Source organism: Lottia gigantea (genome assembly GCF_000327385.1).
Source record: "Lottia gigantea unplaced genomic scaffold LOTGIsca_132, whole genome shotgun sequence".
NCBI classification, from domain to species: domain Eukaryota; kingdom Metazoa; phylum Mollusca; class Gastropoda; family Lottiidae; genus Lottia; species Lottia gigantea.
The window spans coordinates 532,617-553,479 of NW_008707463.1; the positions used below are offsets into that span (position 1 = coordinate 532,617).

The 20,863-nt window shown below is 34.6% G+C and overlaps 2 protein-coding genes across 2 annotated transcripts; one reads left to right on the forward strand and one right to left on the reverse strand.

The window, feature by feature from the left end:
- The first annotated feature begins 8,890 nt into the window (after nucleotides 1–8,890).
- Nucleotides 8,891–13,070, forward strand: LOTGIDRAFT_225111 (hypothetical protein). The gene is made up of 8 exons (XM_009049251.1): nucleotides 8,891–9,291; nucleotides 9,760–9,970; nucleotides 10,162–10,289; nucleotides 10,639–10,862; nucleotides 11,089–11,293; nucleotides 11,508–11,621; nucleotides 11,850–11,983; nucleotides 12,349–13,070. The coding sequence occupies exons 1-8, from the start codon at nucleotides 9,109–9,111 to the stop codon at nucleotides 12,398–12,400; spliced, it is 1,251 nt and encodes a 416-aa protein (XP_009047499.1). The 5' UTR covers nucleotides 8,891–9,108; the 3' UTR covers nucleotides 12,401–13,070.
- Nucleotides 13,071–14,863: 1,793 nt separating this feature from the next.
- LOTGIDRAFT_172374 (hypothetical protein) lies at nucleotides 14,864–20,566 on the reverse strand (the record flags this gene model as incomplete). The annotated part of the gene is made up of 10 exons (XM_009049252.1): nucleotides 14,864–15,016; nucleotides 16,480–16,597; nucleotides 17,092–17,180; nucleotides 17,320–17,452; nucleotides 18,112–18,194; nucleotides 18,796–18,933; nucleotides 19,165–19,267; nucleotides 19,446–19,565; nucleotides 19,883–19,977; nucleotides 20,501–20,566. The coding sequence occupies 10 exons, from the start codon at nucleotides 20,564–20,566 to the stop codon at nucleotides 14,864–14,866; spliced, it is 1,098 nt and encodes a 365-aa protein (XP_009047500.1).
- Nucleotides 20,567–20,863: the final 297 nt, after the last annotated feature.

The window sequence follows — 20,863 nt, forward strand, 5'->3', positions numbered from 1 at the left end:
ATAATACTTTATTATTTTTCAGTGGGTGTTCTAATTTATTTAAAGCTCATGTCAGTGATTTACATATGGGAAGATAAAGACTGTAACCAAGGTGACTGATAGAATCCAAATTATTATCAATTGTATTACATTGTTGTACAAAAAGTGCCATTAAATATTTGACAACTATAAGGTGAATGGAGGGAAACCACATTTATTGATAAAATTTCTTAAAGGGCCTGTCTCACTGATCTGAAGACTAGTTGGTGATCAGTTATCACTGCTTGTGGAGACTAACCTAGTCTCCGGGAAGTCGTGGGGTTTTCAAGCATGTCTCCAATAGATTCTGGGTGAATTGGTTGTCATCGTGTCTGGCAAGCTCACAGAGACATCTCGTCACCTGGGTGAGAGTGCACGCCAGAGTAGCCGTGACTGATCAGTAACACCAGTTGTGGTGACGTATCTGCCAGTGAGATAAGCCCTTAAGATAGCAAGGTGTACAAATGGATGTCTCCAAAGTTCACCTTGTATTAAAATCTTTGTTACCCCAACAACAATCATATAACATAAAAATAAAAATAATGAAATGTATTTGGAGAATATGTAAATGATTGTAAAAGTTGTTTGTGAAATGGGACCGAGAGTCAGGGCTAACTGATAAATCAAAATCATCCTCTGTAAAGTAATACATAGTTATACAAACTAGTGCTATTAAACCTTAGAATTATAATTGAAATAAACCTTTGTTACGTTTTTGAATTAAAATACTTTCATATTTTTTTTGTTGTTTTAAGGGAGGCCCTGTGTTGGCCCTGTGTTTAATAAAGCTTAATGTTTCAACACTTCAGCACTAGGTATTTCTATCAGAGACCCATTAAGCTTTTGAAGAGGTGCAGATTTGTAAGATCTGAAGTTATTGTTTTATGTAATTCCAGAAAAACTTGATTTGTTTTTTAATTTAGTCAATTTAATTGGTGAGACTAGAAACTTGGTTGAAGTTAATCCTTAATCTACATTAATTGTGTTTGAAGTTGTTTTAAAGGGAATTACATACATTGTTTGAGAAATAGAACTAGTGTAAACATAGTAAATGTCACCATGACTAAGAAAAACTTGAAAATCAGTTTCTGTAAAACCAGGTTATTTGATGGTAAATTGTTAAATAACATAGATTGATTTATTTTGTCATAAATTCATTAAAAAAGCAAGATGTCAGTGTCAGCCACCCTAAGTTAAAAACATCTAGGAGTAAACTGACATAGATCTATTGGAAAATATTATACAATAAACTTAAACTATACAATACTATAACAGTGAACAACACTGTAGACTAGGAATTCTATATAACTGTTATTTTATTTCTCCCATCCTTTCAACCTTTTCAATTTTACATCACACACACAAAGCGTCAACAGTTTCTTTATCTAAATTCTATAAGGTTTTGTATACATTGTCAGCTACTTATTTACCTATTGTTACAGAGTGTTACACAATACATAGGTGAAACTAGAAATACGTCAGGCCAGGGGTCCAAGATGTAGAATCGGATAATAAAAAAGGTGTTCAATGCTCCGGATGTACACGTTGCAAACAGACAAGCTACGGTGTCCTGTGAGGGATTATCGGCGCAGTAGAATTTTATTTTTCAGAAAAGCATAATATACACTGCTCTAATCTAGGACCGTAGATATGCTTGATTGTTCGGAGGGGCTAATAATATATGCGCTAGCCAATGGTATATCGATTTTAGTGACAGTAATGGAATTGGTCGGTTGTCAGAATGTATTCAGGGGGTCACCACATGGCCCTTTTTGCAATGATCATCTTTATGTTAATGTTTGTTTAAATATTTTGCTTAGTTTCTGCCCTATCAAGATATGGGCCTCGTGGCAATGTCTTGTTAAAGGAAATTATTCGTATAAACGTCGAATGCAGGCATAGGAAAAGCAAATATTAGCTTGCTTCAGACTGTAGCCTTCTCTTCCAAGGAAATTAAAAAGGTACACTTTATTTGGTTTAAATATATAATTATTGATAATTAATTATAAGAAATATTATAATTCAAAATATACGTTGGATTCCACGATAATCGAAATGGTTCATATTTCACTAAGTATATTTACAAAGGAGATGAAAAACTTTATTTCCGCTTGAATAATGACGGCGTCTCTCCTACCCGCTCTAAAAAACGGAAAGAATCTGTAAGTCATTTGACCACTGTACAATGAGGTCGAGATTATGAAAAGTTGCATAAAGAGGTCAAGAGAGATGCGTGACCCAGTTGGGGTCGTAGAGTGACCACCTGTCGGTCATCAAAATCCCCACCGGTCATTGATTATAGTCAATATAGCATGACCAGTTGACAGCAAGGAGATAGTTGTCTCTGACGACCAGACATTTTTCTACGAAGACGACAAAGCGGAACTGGGTGATAGAGGCTAAGGAGATCCCAAAAAAGTCGAGGTCCAGTTGTTATAAATAGTGAGACAAACTCGTCTGTTCCCTTGTCCTGCTGACCAACTGTTGTCCTGTGGGGACAGGCTATAAAAAGATTAAAATGTTCAATGGCTGGAAGCGGACGTTAACTTGTCATTTACCAACCAACCAATGGCTAAATTTCTTTATTTTAGTTTTTTTGTTGGAGAAGAGGGCTGCTGTAAAACTTTTGGCCTGTGGGGTCAGTCTATAACAATAGATTGAGCTGTTCAATGGCAAATTTTCAGTCAATATTAGTAATAGAAGTTGAAAACATATATTTTGGATCTTATCATTCTGTTCAATAATTATAAAGAGCTATGAAGCTACGATTTGTACTATCATGGTATCATTGTAAATTGTTGAAACGTTGCTTACAGTGTAATTAAAATATGTAGAATCAAACTGTCTCAGATCCTTGAGTTCTAGCTATATCATTTCAAGCAGTATAATAAAAATAGTATAAATAAAATAATTTCAAACAGCGATTATACAAGGCGAACATTTGTGACCTTATCGATTCACAGTACATGTATAATAAAAGAAAACGAAGAATAAGTGAAGTGATTGAATATACACTCCTTGGCATAGTATATGTAATGTCGGGGGTGGGGCATGGTATATGTAATGTCGGGGGTGGGGCATGGTATAGGTAATGTCGGGGGTGGGGCATGATATAGGTAATGTCGGGGGTGGGGATTCCAACCTCCTCACAGAAACCATGAAATCACATTTAACATCTAATCTTCTCAACATTAATTTATTTCAATACGTCCATGGTTCTGTATATTTTGATAATGAAGCACCACAGCCCCAACCAGTCCATTCTTCTGTGTGTCAAGGTGCCTCGGATATAGTAAGCATATCCAGTATATTGAATGCCTTCATACGAATTTCTATGACCTACACTCGCTCATATGTTGAATTCGTATTGGATTGGGTCATTTGTTTACTGTAAAGTATACTTTGTTTAAACAAAACTTAAATCGACTCAAATGTTTCTACTCTTGTCATCATTGTTTTCAGTTTAGATATAAACAATCCCCGAGGGGTCCGTCCATCTCCCGCGGGGGTGCGGCTCTCACTTGCCCTAACAAGGTTAATTCGTTTCACACTAAAACAAATCTAGAACATGTCAAGTTTTAGCAAGTAGATAAATACTCAGTAATTATTTTTAATTTCTATCATTTGCCAAGTTTAATTGTAAAAGTGGAAACCTTCTAAATTTTGATTAATTGCAATTATATAACAAGAGGACCTACAATTTATTTATATAAATTACCTACATTAGCTACTACACTTCACAATATGATTTAATGTTTTCCACGACGTTTCCAATTTTTAGGGTTCGGTTCTGCACTGTCGGACTTGTTTCGGGAAAGGAAGGGTAGAGCCTGGGTTCAGATATATTTCGCTTTCCTAAAAAAATGTACTGATGAAAACTTTCTGTTGTAATCGAACTTTTGAGGCCCAGGCTATGTGATGATACACATTTTGATTGACCCCTATCCCCCCAGTCCCTTACACCCACACCCTTACTTTCTATCCCCCATCCCCTTACACACCCTCTCACACACACGCTCACATTCTTCCAATATTTTCCATTTTGCGTAGTGAAAAAATTGCCTGGGAAATACCACTAATCAGAACTCTTTAAACTGTTCATTTACGATATCTCTGAATTTAAAGCCTTAGAATTTCTGCTGCTATACAAGTCTATGATAACAGAGGCTATTTCTGCCAACAAATCTGCATAGTTATATTGTTTATTCTGTTAATAAAACATACAGAAATAGGCACAGGTAAGGAAGCACAAGATATATGGGTACTGTCTTACTTAATTAACTCACATGGTAATACAGACAGCGTTATCAAGATTGTGTTTCCTAATATTGATTATTGATCTACAGGAAAGAATCGAATCAGTTTCAATCTACCTGTTCCAAATAGTAATCCACAAGTGACACTAGTACTATTGTTTTCTCTTGTCAAAATTAATATCGTGTACAACAATAACTGGATTTGTTTTTGACAGTCATTAATATCATGTCATCGTCCATCTCGACTTGAAAAATAATCAGTAGATCCTAATCCTGGTTTAAATTTGACTCATTAATCTGAGGGGTTTACGATCACAACTGACCTGATGACATTGACCCTTGACCCTGGATTATGCATATCCTTAGAAAATATTATACCAGCGAGATTGAAATATCGACAATGAATTGATTGGAAGGAAATATTTGAAGTAATCTGTTCCTTGATAACGTATTTTTCCCATCTCTCCGAGCTCTGACTCAAGCTGGGTTTATAACTCCATTTTCAATTTCATAGAAACTGATAAGAGACACATTTGGCCAAACTAAACTGAAACTTTTCCTATTAGATAAGCATGTAGATTTTGGTCAAGTAGACGACGGGGCTAAGATGATTATATAGGATGAATATAGGCCCTACATACTCTTGAGGCATTCAGTTTTGAAACCCAGGCAATAATTTAGGCAGTCAAATTTTCGTTGTATAAATTGTTAAAATTACGAAAAGACAAACAAAATGGCGATAGACAATCTGGGCCATCTAATTATTTTGTAATCAACAACATGTTGAAACAAGATGGCGACTGATTGAGTTTTATTGGACTCATTGTTTTTAACTCAACGTCACAAACCAAAGAGCGAGATTAATTTACAGCGTTCAGAGTTGTTCATTTGAGAACTTCTAATTCTAATGAAGATATACCAATGAAACAAGATGTGACGTTTGTCATTAAACAACTTCAAATTCGTATTTTTGAATTTCCTAATTTCAAATTTACAACTTAGAAGTCACGTGACCAGGGTATTTATGGTTTCTGGATTTCAAAGTCTAGAACCCAAATGAACTTGTTTTATTTGATTTGGACTCCAGCCATAAAATATTTCATAAATCAAATTTTACTTTATTCCATGTTTATCCAGTCATTGCCGTCAATTAAAATATTTCGCGCCTTGAAACTCAAATTTCACAATTTCAAATTCATAGAATATCACGTGTCTCGGCTTTTGAGGTGAAGGTACGTTGACAGTTTTAAAAAAAATATATTGGTAACCATGTTCATTTAGCAACGGTAGGATGATTATTCACATCTAAGATGATCATTAGTAGGTACTGTTGCTAAAGGAACATGATAAGTTACACACTGCATGGCAATGTCACCTTTGAAATTTCAATCTTGGACAGAGAAGGAAGCGGTAAAACTCTATTTCATTTCGGATTCTGATGTTTTCAATACAAAACTGTTAAGCACGAACGGACAATTTGAATTGACATTTTGTCGCACATAAATTTGATGTGAGTATCTGAAATTTTTAGACTTTTAACAACCAAACTGTAAACCACAGACTGACGAGGTGTGTAGGTTTACAACACAACCGCCAATTAATTCTGTGACATGATTAAAGCGAGTATTTATGGGGGACGGGAACCTGAAATCCCTCTGTCTCTACCCCCTAACAAACTGTAATCTTCCACTAACACCACCCTGGCGTAATTTTTGACAAGATAAAGAGCAGACGAGATTAATTCTGTGAAATTTATCACCATGAAAATCAGGGGGAGAAGTTAATTGATGATTGCAGACGACCTACCAATCTGGGCGCGGTTTGTATTTGGTGGTTTATAACGACCCAGCTTGTCCGCCCGTCAGGAGGCCCACGTTTAAATTATAGTAACGAGCAGACGAGACTCAGTTTACCCCACTGATTACCTCACACGTCTGTGAAGTCACCAAAGTCGACAACTAGGGGATTCTGTCCCCACGACCGACCGAAGTTATAACATTCATTGTTTTGGATTGCCAGTTACAAATCTGCTTTTACATTGTATGGCGACACAGCCTCGCGGCTACCACGTATTCAAACCGATAGTCGGCTGCTCTTTTGAAGTCTGGGACTAAAACAGATTAAGTTAATTGAATTTAATGAAATGGGCCCTAAACTGGAAATGGAGAGGGTTTATGATAATGAATGTGAGGAATTGAATAGAGTTTGATAATAACACTCCAGTATTCGAACGAGAATGTCCCGGATTTATTCATCATTTTGTCCTTTAAAGAGATGATTGGCATTCGAATCTTCCATTCAGTCCACATCAAGGATGGGATGGATTGATTATACATCGTGGTTATCTCATTTTAGTTCAGGTAATCCCTTAATAGTCCATCTTAGAACTTCAAGGCTCTCACGAATATTTGAGGTCTGCAAAATAATTGCCAACTTAGTAATTCTTTATAGAGAAAAGAACCCAGAGCTGTTTGGCCCAGATTGATATTTTAACTATTATTTAGATCACTTAAGACCATGTTTATGCCATAATATTGAATATTACCGAGATTATGTGGGATGCAACCTTTAACCGTCTGAAATTGGTTCCCGTTCAAAATGTGCGACTTAAAGAAACCAATCGGTACTCAACCGGACCCACGACGTTAATGAATGTGCCTTAGAAATAAATATGGTCTGAGAGGGGATGACACGATGTTAACATTTAGGTCCGCATCTCTTTCATCTTTTTATGCCATAAATTATAATTTTACCGAGATTATGTGGGATGCAACCTTTAACCAGTGCTATCCTGAAATAGGTCCGTGTGCCCACCGACTATAATATACCAATCGGGACTAACGCAGACTGGCGATTTCAAGAATATGCCTATAAGAAACGAATTTGGTGATGGAAAAGGGATGACGCAAGGTTAACATTTAGGTCCGGGTCTCTTTGATCTGTTTATTAATGACCAAACTAAATGGACTGTCGCTCACTAAAGAACTAATTTAGAATCAAATGACCCATTCAGGACCCATCACCCAAAGGGTATTTAGGACTTGTACCCTATTAGTTGAATTGTTATGTATTGGGGTCTCTGAGGTCATCTCAAAAGTTATCTATGTGTTGCTGGTTCTATGTCCAGTGGCGGAGCCAGGTTTGCGTCCGAGAGAGGCGAAATGTCTGAGATTACCCGTATTTCTAACCTAGTTTTGAGATTTTTGCTCGAAAAACTTGCTTTCGGGGCTGCGAGTGGGGGGGTGAGGGGGGTGTGCCCTCTCTTGCAATTTCCAACTGTCTAAAAAAAAATTAAATCCTATCATATCATGCAAAAAAAGATTTGGGGTAGGCCTTATCAATTTTGATTTCTCTTTAAATATTAAAAGCTATTGAAACGTCTAGTAGGAATGTACAGTATAATCAAATCCATCAAAGCATCAATTAAAATCTAATTAACATCTCTAATTAATTATCTCATCTTATCCCACTCTCATTAATGAGAACAATTTTTGAAATTTTGTCACATATGTTACCCCGAGGTCGGACTGAGATGAAGGGTTTTTATATCTGAACATATTTTTACTATCAAACTCTTTATAAACCATCATTGATTCACGCGCGTCACACTTTGTACAGATGAGCGCACATGTTTCTGTTTCTTATTTTTGGAGAGTGGACTACTGAGGATTCACTGGCTTCGTACAAAATTAATTTCTGTATTTGACTTTTTGTCCCTAAAAAATGCTTCAAGAAAGCACAGCAATCAGAAAGTGCTGAAAATAAATTAAATGTCAAGATGCATTGACTAATATTTGGTAGTTTTAATGTCTTTATGTATCATTGGCTTAAAAAAAGAAGCATCTACCAAGACACCAAGACAAGAGATTGATATTGTTAAAATAACCAGTAGACCAGCCAATTAATAAAATGTATAGGCCTAGACCACTGGCCTATAGATCTAACTATGCATAATTTTTTGCGACCTAAAACTTGAGACACTTTTTTCCAAACATAACATGTATTAGTCACTGTGTGACTTTTTAACGATGGCTATTTTTGTGAAATTAGTTTCTGAGCCTAAAAAGCCTTGTGAAAGTTGTAGGCTACAAATCTAAAATAAGACAACCAGCCTTGCATTGATCGGGGCTGTTGCGCACTTTAAATGAAGGTGTTATATTGAATTTCGTCATCATTATCAGCTGTTTGTTTATTTGAATGATTAATTCACTCAGCCGTAAAACAACAAACACTACTGAATTTTAATCGAAAAATACACACTGAAATAATACACGCACGTGCAAATAGATATTTCTTGTGTATATGTCGTCACTAACGAAATTCCCTTCATGCTCCAGTTGCCATCATACGGTACAGGATAGATTTTCAAAATGTTTTGCCAATTTTTCAAAATTAAGAGAATAAATTTCTAAAAAATTTTAAAACCAAATTGAAATTTTAATTCCGAAAAATAGTGTATCAAATATAAAAAAATTGTAGCTAGAAATTTTGAATTGGGAAAATTTTAAACCTGTACCGTATAGAAAGTAGTAACTACCGACTGAGATTGAGGTTGTTTATCACGTGACTAAAATTAAAGCAATATAATTGGTTGGTTTGATCTACAGCGGCTAATTCAAGAGGACGACAGCTACGAATCCATAACACCAACAAGTCCTCCAGACAGAGCGTTGATTATCAAGCTGGTCTGACTCAAATCTACTACCAGCAAACACTTGGATATTTTAGCTAAGACATTGTTTTATTTATTCTTTTAAAAGTTTTGGTCGGCTTTTATATTTATTTGCTCGTTTGCATTATTTCTTTGCAACGAGTTCAACTGTAAACATTCAAAATGTCGATGGTTCATGGAAGTTCGTTTCAAATTGCTCAGGATGTTGATAGTGAAAATCAAGGTGTTCACAGAGTGAAAAAAGGTGGTTTAACCGCTAAAAATGGACATGTAGCAGTTCCCAAGCGTGCAGCTCTTGGAACCATCACAAACCAAATCAGAGTTCAACCTTCTAGAGCAGCCAAGGTGAGTTTTCAAATTTCCGGAAGTAGAATTTTTGAATTTTTCAACGGGCACCTGTCGATAATTTTCGACTATTTCTTCGATCCATTCGATTATGCGGACAAATCATGAATGAAAAGTTGTCTCTCTTAGACTTTTTCACATGTTTAGCATGTTACATCTGTTCATTTTGACCTGCTAAGCACAGAAATTAAAATAAATTGACTGAACCCTTTGTCCAATTTGAATTTTATCATTTCATGCCCATGGCTGGTCTAAAATTTAGATCTGGTCTCGTAACTTATATTTCTGACCCTACCCACCCTTAAAATTTTAACCATTCAACTTGATTGATATGGTTGAACATGTTAACATTGAAATGTGTCTTGTTTTTCTTTACTTAACAATTACATGTGACTTAAATTTCTGCCAAATCTACAGTCAGTCTCATAGCACCCCTAGCCAACTTTTTAATATCTTGATTAATTTCAGAGCAACCAATGTGAACCTCAAGATGAAAATAGTTTTGCCAAACAGAAGACTTTTGGAGGCCTGAATGATCAAGGATTTAAAATATATTTGGATGAAAATGTGAAGCCGTCCACCACCTCCGTTCAACCAAAATCCACCTCAAACATCGCAGAACATGTCACTTCACTTCCCCTCCAAGCTTTGGAAGAAATCCAAGTTGATCATGAAACAGGTTAGAGTTTTCCTGAATTTTGAAGCAATTCGGAAGAAAACTAAAACATATTTCCCATTTAGATTGCATCATTTTTCATAACTAAATTAACTTTGATAGTTTCTTTATTGCTGGTATTCATAGCATTTGATTTTAGTTTTTTTTTTCTTCAAATAGATTTATCTAACCCAGAGTAAATATCATATTTACAGGTTCTCCAATGGTATTGGATGTTACAATTGAAGAATTGATAGAAAAGAAACCACTGGACAGGGAAGCTATAATTTTAACAGTACCAGAATATGCTGAGGATATTTATAATCATTTACGTGAAGCTGAGGTAACTATTCAATCTAACTTGGCATTAAGTGATTTTGACTACTAGCCATAAAAGTGGATGCAGGTTTTCATATTACTCCATATAGTGGAGAAAAGTAGGACATAAAATTACATTGATTTTATTTTAAAGTGGATGAATGACAAACTTTCTTGTTTCTGCAGGAGGGACTGAAATATCAACCCATTTCTATGCAGATTGGCATAAATTTAAACTCTTTGGGAAACCTAATATTTTATAAAAATTATTTGCAAGTCGAAATGAATGTCTTGTCACTTCGCTGCAGACAACCTGCTGTGAATTCAAAATAAATTATCTTGTGTATTAACTGAATGTAATTTTATCTTTGTAGCTACGCCATCGCTCTAAGCCTGGTTATATGAAGAAACAGCCTGATATTACGAGTTCTATGAGGAGTATTTTAGTCGACTGGATGGTTGAAGTATCTGAAGAATATAAACTTCATCGTGAAACCCTGTTTTTATCTATAAATTATATTGATAGATTTTTATCTCAGATGTCCGTTCTTAGAGGGAAATTACAATTAGTTGGTGCTGCAAGCATGTTCATTGCATCGTAAGTATTCATCAATAGATTAATAAGATTTGTATCCAGTGGCTTGTTGTATTACTCTACTGTGTTTGATTGATAAAACATTTAAAATTTGATATTGGTCAATAAGAGTTCTTTAAGTGTGTATCATTTTTTCATTGCATATTGTCGGTTTGAAGTTGTAAAAGGACATCCATATCCTATTGATGTTTGAAATAACTCTAGGGACTGATTCAAACTTATTTTTCAGTAAATACGAAGAAATTTACCCACCAGAGGTTTCTGAGTTTGTTTATATCACCGATGATACCTACGAACAGAAACAAGTTTTAAGAATGGAACATTTGATTTTGAAAGTTTTGAATTTCGACGTAGCTCAACCCACTATTAATTGGTTCACTGACACTTACGCCAAGATGGCTGAATGTGATGATACAACTAAATCTTTGTCCATGGTGGGTTCACTTTTTATATTTCCCTTTTCATCAAATTCTTGATAATTTTGAACATCTTTCATGAAATATCATGTGGGGCATGCCCTTCATTTATATTGGACCATAAAAGTGACCCTGAGAATCCCTAATATCAGCTGATAAATGTAACCATGATTGTGATCTGATTTTGCTGTGGCCGAATTTAACAGATTTTTTTTTTTTTTTTTTTTTTCAGTATTTGTCTGAGTTGACCCTGGTAGATGCTGACCCCTATTTAAAATATTTATCTAGTACTATAGCTGCTGCATCACTATGTTTAGCTAATATTACTATGGGCAATGAACCTTGGGTAAGTGTTTGTCAAAGTTTACCTCACTGCTCAGAGCATGGCATTCACTACATAAGCTTAGAGCTTTACTGTATAGCTTTACTTCATAGCTTTACTTCATTTGAAAATCTAACAGCTTTGTTCATATACTGTTAGTAATTTTAGGTTAGAATTTATGAGTTGAATTTTCGGTATTCGAGAAGCAACCATCAAGAAATATGAAATGATTTTTGAAATTGATATTTTTAGCCATCAAGTTTAGCTAAAGAGACGAAATATGAAGTTAGTGATTTTTCCGACTGTTTACAAGAATTGTATCAGACATTCATCAACGCTCCCAATCATCCACAACAAGCCATCCGAGAAAAATACAGGTCTTCAAAGTAAGTACAAATTTTTTTTTTTTATTGAGGTGGTTATTGACTAGATCTCATCTTGTACGTCAGAGTTAGAGATACACAATCCTCATAAGAATAAGTAGCCTAATGTTGGTTAAACAGACATTTGTTCCCTATGAAAAGATCCAAGATAACAGAATTACTCATGGCACCGAATTACTCATGGCACCGTTTTGTCTTGGTTCCTATTTGGAAAGTAAGGGCAGCATGAAATAAATTCCAGTGCAAAAATGTGCTGGTTACAATTTTTATCAAATAAAAAGAAAAGTTTAGTCCTTTAGGGTTTATACAAACTTTTGGGAGTAAATTATCAGCGTTAAATTTCATTTTCACCTTTTTTCTAATTTCAGATATCAACAGGTTTCATCTCTCAGTCCACCATCTAGTTTATCTTTCATGTAGAATCCACATTTCATCCTCCAACTACTTCACGTTAAAAATACCACAGTTCTTTCAATAGCCGACCAACAAAATACGTCCAGAATCATAGAACTAATCCATTTTTAATCTTGCATGAGTTACATTACGTTTTTTAGTTCATATCATTTTTTAATTCACCTTGTTTTTATCGAGTATTTGTTTTAGTAATAGTGCAATATATATTGGTCAGAATTGATCAGGATCATGTTAATTTCTGAGAGTTGTGAGTGACAGTATTTTGAAAGGTGTGTGAATGAAAACCAAGATACTAATCAGTGACGCAAATAATTCACAAGAATCACTGTAAATATCATTGCACTATTAATTTTAAAGATTAAGTTTTTATTTAATTCTTTTAAATAAATTTGAGGATAAATTATCGCGGAGAGTAGATTTTAAAAAATGTAACGCATAATTTATTTTCTATTGTGTACAGTGGTCCCATGTTTACACTCTAAACCTGTTAGATGCTTTTAGTTGTCTGTCGTCTCTCTTTCTCATCTGTTGTTTCCTCTCCTCTTAGTCTGTACCTATACTGTCCTCTTGACCTCTAATGTGTAAATGTGGGATCACTAGTTAACTAAGTACTGTGTAGATTTTTATCTTTTGTAAATGGCATTCCTTTTAATAAAGTGTATAAAGGATTAAACTATTTCTTTTTAATTTTTCCCTAGTGAGGATTGCTTGGTAGGCCGGAAAGTTTTACTGAGATTGTTAAACTGTGGGTCTCGAGTCTTGCTAGTATTGACGAGGCTTGCTAGTATTGATGGCAAAGTTTCCTTCATTTACTCCATTTGTCATGGTGTTAGATAGTAACCAAAACGAAAGATAATTCCCCAGTGCAAGTTTCTTACTCCTTGGATCAGTCTGGCTTAGTTTTGAATCTTCAGGTTTTGAGGATTGTCTGTTTAGGCCACAGTCTCGATTAAAATAAGTGGCCACAATAACAATCTGGTTGGCTTGATGTTCGATCTGAGGATTAGGGGCATAAACAGCAGTTTACTCTGTTGAAATAATGCACTTCCTAAAAGTAGAAGGGGGGAAAAAAAAAATACTCCTGCTTGTTCAATCTTTACATGTGCTACATTTAGCATAGGGGGTTTTAACTTGTTTGATTTTGAGCAAAATCTGTGGTGCATCAGAACGTTTTGCATCAAATTTTGAAATGAAAAATGCAAGAGTAATGAGTCAAGGTTTCTGTGTATTAATTATTTTACTGCTGCGAGTGTAGGTAAATTACAAAAAACCCTTAATCTTCAGGAGCCTTTGACTGCTTAAAGCTACCTTCCTAGTCTTAGCGCAATGCCCGCTTCACTTGCTACACATGGTAGGGTTGTGAAGCCATAGTCATTCCAAATATGGAAAGTGGAATTTCTTGAGAAAAATTTTCATGTCCGTCGAAGTGAGTTTATACGTGGAATATACCTTGTTATCACTCACTATTTTGGTGTCTGCTTTATGCCATCTCCAACCTCAAATTTCGTCAACAAGGGGTGCACATTATATATGGGTAAATAGATTTTTCCAGATTTTGATGGGGTGAGGAAGGGGTGCGCATTATATTCGGAAATATGCGGTACCGGTACTACTAGCATCTTGAATCATAACAACAAACAATTTGAATGATGCAAAGTTATATTTTTTATTACAATATTTACACAAATCTGGTAGACATTATTTCTTTTTCTTCTTTTTTCCTTTTAATGTTTTTACTTGTGAAGTTAAATCTACAGTTTCTTCAGATTTTACTTTTCTACAAAACAAATATTGAAATACAAAATTTCAAACAATGAACAAATTATTTAACGGAGATATGGTTCTACACTAGGGAATTTTCAATCTGAAATGTGGAAATAGTCATAAGCATATTCCAGAGCAGTTATCATAAATCTTTCAACGATATAGACATCGGAGGTTTAATTCATAATAGTAAGTATTATTCAGTAAGCGAATATAGAAGTAAAACATGACATACTTACTTGTGACTAACGTCGAGATTTGATTGGTCGAGAATTATCGTAGTTTCCTCTTCGCTGTCGTCTATATACACTGCTGTATCTAAGATAAAACATAATAATTATTATTATTATATCATTGTCATGCTATTAGGACAGAGGGGGAAACTGCCCCCCCCCCCCCCTCGCAGCCCGAAAGCAAGTTTTTCGGGCAAAAATCTCATAAGATGGTTAGAAATCTTGGACGCAAACCTGGCTCCACCACTGTACTTATACCTTGACTGCAATAGTCACTGTTCTTGTATTGCTGAAGTTGTAGATGCAGCAATTCGATTGGATTGTACACGAGGGGTGTATATTATACCCAACACCAACCAGTACACATTTGGAGATTGAGAAATTCGAAAGGTAGATGAATTTCATTATATTACAAACTCTACTCTTCATTCATTTTAGTAAAAGAAGCAAATATCAGATAATGATTTTATTTTCAAAAATTCATACCTTCTTCTTTATTTAATTTTTTCTTCTTAGATTTTGTTGTTGTCTGAGTTTCTGGTTTAATTTCCTCTCCCTCTTCATCATCATCTTCCATCAACCAGGAATTTTTACCACCCTGACCTACGACCCCTGTACCTTCCTCCTGAAATACATAAAGGCCTTGTCATATGCAACATGGGCAGAAGTCTACTCTCTTTCAATGTCCACAGTAACAGAGTGAAAAATTAAGAGACTAGGCCCTTACAAAAACTGCAAAACATTAGTCTCCCCATTTATACACCTTAATTAAATTAAAAACTATTCAGATTTGTAATATTTGGTGACCTGGATATTAATATTATATATATATAATATAGATAACAATCTACTCACTAGTATTGTGACCTCTTCATTTTCATCAGATCTTCTTTCTGTTAAGGTTCAAATAGAAATAGTTAAACTTAGAATAGAGGTGAGATAGGGAAGAGGCAAGCTCTATGAGGTCTGGAATGGTTTTACATGATAAGGTGTACAAGAATGTTTTCTAGGGTGTGGTTAAGGGTAGCGAAGGGGGTAGGGCAGTGGCGTTTCCATCAATTATTTGGTGAATGGACTCATTGGGCTGATTGGTGTGGGGGCCAAACCCAGACTGGACTATTTATTAGCAGAGCCATACTGTTCCCATAAGGGTAGGGTGTATAATAAAGGATACTGTTGTAAATCAACATCTATATTTTGTACTGTTTATCCAAATCTAGGGTGAGGTAGGGTGTGGTCTAGGATAGGGTAGGGTGTGGTCTAGGATTGGGTATGTGTGGTCTAGGGTATGTAGACAATAGAGTATAATAAAGGATACTGTTGTAAATAAACATCTTTATTTTCTACTGTTTATCCAAATCTAGGGTGAGGTAGGGTGTGGTCTAGGATAGGGCAGGGTGTGGTCTAGGATTGGGTATGTGTGGTCTAGGGTATGTAGACAATAGAGTATAATAAAGGATACTGTTGTAAATAAACATCTTTATTTTCTACTGTTTGAGAAATCGACTGTTCTAGGGTGAGGTAGGGTGTGGTCTAGGATAGGGTAGGGTGTGGTCTAGGATAGGGTAGAGTGTGGTCTAGGGTATATAGACAATAGAGTATAATAAAGGATACTGTTGTAAATCAACATCTATATTTTCTACTGTTTGAGAAATCGACTGTTCTAGGGTGAGGTAGGGTGTGGTCTAGGATAGGGTAGGGTGTGGTCTAGGATTGGGTATGTGTGGTCTAGGATAGGGTAGGGTGTGGTATAGGGTATATAGACAATAGAGTATAATAAAGGATACTGTTGTAAATCAACATCTATATTTTCAACTGTTTAAGAAATCGACTGTTCTAGGGTGAGGTAGGGTGTGGTCTAGGATTGGGTTTGTGTGGTCTAGGGTATATAGACAATAGTGTATAATAAAGGATACTGTTGTAAATCAACATCTATATTTTCTACTGTTTGAGAAATCGACTGTTCTAGGGTAAGTTAGGGTGTGGTCTAGGATAGGGTAGGGTGTGGTCTAGGATAGGGTAGAGTGTGGTCTAGGGTATATAGACAATAGAGTATAATAAAGGATACTGTTGTAAATCAACATCTACATTTTCTACTGTTTGAGATGTTGACTGATCTAGATCTATATCTATACTCTCTGTATGATGTGATGTTATTTTCTCTTTTTCTATAGATTCAGCAAAACCAAATTTCTTTCCTTCTTTTCTGTATATAATGAAATATTTCAATCAAGTGAGATTTTTCTGATAGGATCTAGACAATAATTCAGTCTTTTATTAGCGTTTATTTTTAATATAACCACTTCAAGTCAGTCAAATTTATTCTTCTGACCTAACTTGACCACGTCTGCTTTAACCAATCAATTTTCTCTCTTCTGCAGCGCTAGCATTTTATGACGTGGTATTTATCAGGTTAGGTCAAAAGGTTAATTTGATGAAAGTTAAACAGGGCTGTTTTTAGACCCTAACTGAAGTGGCTATATAAAAATTTAACTGTAAAAACGGGTTGATGTTTTTTTTTAATGATGGCACAATATATCAGTGAATACGCTGTGCTGCGACATGTCATGATTTGAGGCATGATGTATCAATACTCAACAATACCAGACAAATATATACACAATATATATATATATATGTATATACACAATTAACTTGACATCATCCGAATGAATAAATAAGATAGCAGTAAGATCTTACCTGGCTCGTTTATCATTGTCTACAGCTAATAAAATTAATTCAGTTATTTCTTGTACTTTTACCACGGCTATATTAGAACATCGTAATACCTGCAGATAGATAATAAAATGATTAGTGAAGGAGAACTGTGGTGGCTCAATCTTTGCTTGCTAACCTGAAAATTCACGGTTTACAAAAGTGAAATCTCTAAACTTCAGCTAGATACCTGGAATTTTTTTTTTACCATACCTGTTCCTTCAGTAATAACATATCTCCTGTAATTTGTAAGGTACAGATTTCACGATGTTTATTCATCCCTATTACCATCTTTCCATCCATCACCTTCTCTTCTCTCAACTTCGGATCCACCAGTAAATATTTCCTGTAATACAAATGAAGATAAACTCTGATCTTAGATCAGTGCCTCATAATCTTCAATAGCCATCTCCATTTTGGCAAGCTTTCCCTTTTTTGGTAGAGAAACTGAGCTTTATACACAAATATACCTTGGTAAGTTTTGAATGACACTTAGAAGTTGAGAGCACATATATAACAAAAAGCACAAGGGAATATATTATGGTCTATGGTATAACACACTTCTTTAATAACAAAGTACATAATGTTTCAACACAATTTAATATAGTAATATATTCCCCTGTGTTTCTTGTTATAAACAATATAGCATTGTTCAATCAACAATTTTCGCTTTAAAAACGTGTATTTACATTTATAACCTTTGACTTCTTCTTTAATTGGTTCAGTAGGATTTTGTTAATCTTTTTTCATGAATATGAATAAATATGAAGCTTTCGTCTAGATTTCCAAATGAAGTCCAGAAGGACTGAAGGATCAATGTTGTGTGAGCAAAATTATTCAATTCTATGGGCTGCAAATTTCATCACAGCACATTTGTGAGAACATAAATTTGTGGAGACATAAATACAGTGCCTATAATTGTTGCATATATATTCATGGGTCACTTAATCAAGATTCATAAAAAATTGGTTTAAAAAATTAATAATTAAATAAATAACTTCTTACCCTTGATCATAAAAAGCGAAAGAAACACAGATAGGCATATGATGAACACTTAATGGTATGGGATCTCTGTCTTCTAGAGCATGCTGAAAACATTAATCAATTCGACAAAATGTTCACAAATTAATAACCCAATTGAACTGGTAAAAAAAGTGTAGCAAAATGAAATCTTAGATTCAAATTCATCCAAAAAACATACAGTTTAAATTAATCATAGATTAAAAGTTTACAAAAAATGTTGTTTAATGTTAACTAAAATAGAGCTCAAATTTCAGCAAATATAGTAATCTGATTGGATAGTATTAAAAATAAAACCAATTAAAACATTTATAGCATCGATTCGTGGTTCCTGCAATTCTTCTGAAACTATGTGTTTGATGATGTCACTAATCCCGAAATCTGCTTGTATCACATATGGACTTTCACGATTAGTGACGTCATTAAACACTAAATTTAGTCAAATTGCAGGAACCACAGTTGTCTGGTTAGAAATTGGAATGTTGGAAATTGAAGTTATCAGTGTCCCTGATACACATAGAAATTTCAGAAAACCTCTTTTTACAATCCCTCAAGTGATTGACCAATCAGAGGAATAGAATACTAAAACCATCATCGTTAATAAAGTTATTGTTTCATAGTCGCCTTGTGTCAAGATTACAATATTCATCAAAACCAAGATAAACTTACTATAGTGACGTCCTCTCCTGATACAGTGACATCAGGTCGTCTGAAATGTACGAGAGCTGTAATGGCTGCTATACTGGCACAATCTAATATATTACCTTCATGGTTTAATACATGGATATCAACTCGAATCTGCCACACCTACAAAAATCAACATTGAAAAATATACTAATTAAAACTTTCTGTAAAACATAGTATTAGATGTTACAGATGATATTATTCTAGATTTCGAGTTTCGTTTTGGTTCATATTGTTACTACTTGAGTCTTTTATTTATACCCTCCTCTTAACATTTTGATGTTGTGCAAATATAACATATCAGTTTAAAGACTTACTACACCTACTCAATATACAATAGAAACACAAGCCTACCTTTTGTCCAGCTACAACACACAATGATTCTGTATCAAGACAGCGTGATTCTTTAATACATCTTTCTAGTAACCTCGTCAACTCTACTCCTTCATCACTTAATCTACAGTAATTAATGCCTCATTAGCAATTCTTACAATTAATGGTCATTATTATGATCATGAATAAACAATAGAAAAGTAATATATCAACCATAATTCAATTGATGTGCTTTGATACTATAATGTGGGTAGTTAAACAGAACTTTCTCTCGCACCTTTAAATTTAGAAATTTAACAAACCTTCCAGCTTCAAAACTGGGACTAGCCATGGGAGATAACTCTACATTAATATATAAAATACCATCAGTTGGTCGTGTCTGTTTGGGTTCTGTCACTTCACATGATACCTGTGTTAATACCCTTGAATAAAAATTATTATAACGTTGATTATAGATATTTTTTTTTAATAGAATTTTACTTCTACTGTAAAACATTCATACAATAAATAAATAGGTAAGGGTTTTTAACATAAATCGAAATTGACGATGATTTGTTATCTTTGTCTCTATCTATAACTATGCCTATAATCAGTAATTACTAGTTATTTCAACCATACTACTAGTGAGTTGATTATTTAAAACCCTATTTCCATGTACATATTTCCAACATGAGCAACAGTCAACAAAGAAAAGTTATAATTTGATAAACATTCTAATTTTCATTCCTGTTATATTTACCTGGTCTGGCCTAACTCTACACTACAACAACCTGTATCAACTCCAAAACATATCTTTAACTTTCTGTAATCAAAAGTTTGACGCCCATCTAGTCTCTAAAAGAGAAAGAAACTCAATCATTAGATCATCTCAGCTTTTACATAAAACTGGTCTTATTCTCTTGGGATACTGATGTCAAAATACTTTCTTTACCAAACAATGGGAGTTCAATTTTTAGATCTTTTCAGCTCTAAAATTAAGATCTACTAGCTAGCAAAAATGGCCATTGCTGAATCCATTTAAAAGTGCAGAGAAGATTCTGATATAATTAAGGCAATAAGGCATAAATGTAAAAGATGAAAATTGGGTTGATTTTATTGAATAAATTATCTTGAAAGCAGATTTGATAAATGGACAGACGAGCAGTTACGCCTATGGCCAATTGTTTCTCCGTCACACGTCAGTCAACACGTCAAACACGTCAACCCTATGGCAGTAAATTTTGTTGTTATAAAAGATTACTTGGCTCTACTTTCACTTTGTTATCAATCACATTTTTCATGTAATTTTTAGTTTAGCTTATATTCGTCGTATCACCAATTGAATACATTAGTCTTTCATTTACAAAAAAGTCCATACCTTCCTGTCCGCTATGGCACTAAGGATAAACTCCTTTTCGCAATTTGACAGTGGCGTTTCTCTCATTTTCTCTCTTAATTTTTGTAGAAACTGTTTTGTTTACATCGCCATTACACACGTGCTTCCGGTTTACGTCACGCCCTCTGGAGTCAGGGGGAGAAAACTCTTCGTGGCCTTACTCTAACTTCCTGTTAAAGCCGAAAATTAGGAATTTGAGATATTATGTCGCGTGATTATTTGTAAACAAAATTAGTATTTAGAATGAAAAAGTGACACCGGACAGGTGTGAAAAAGAAAGATTCAGAATGACAGAAGAGCAGGATATGGCGGATAGTGGATGTGTGCCGAAAGGTTCGTAGAATC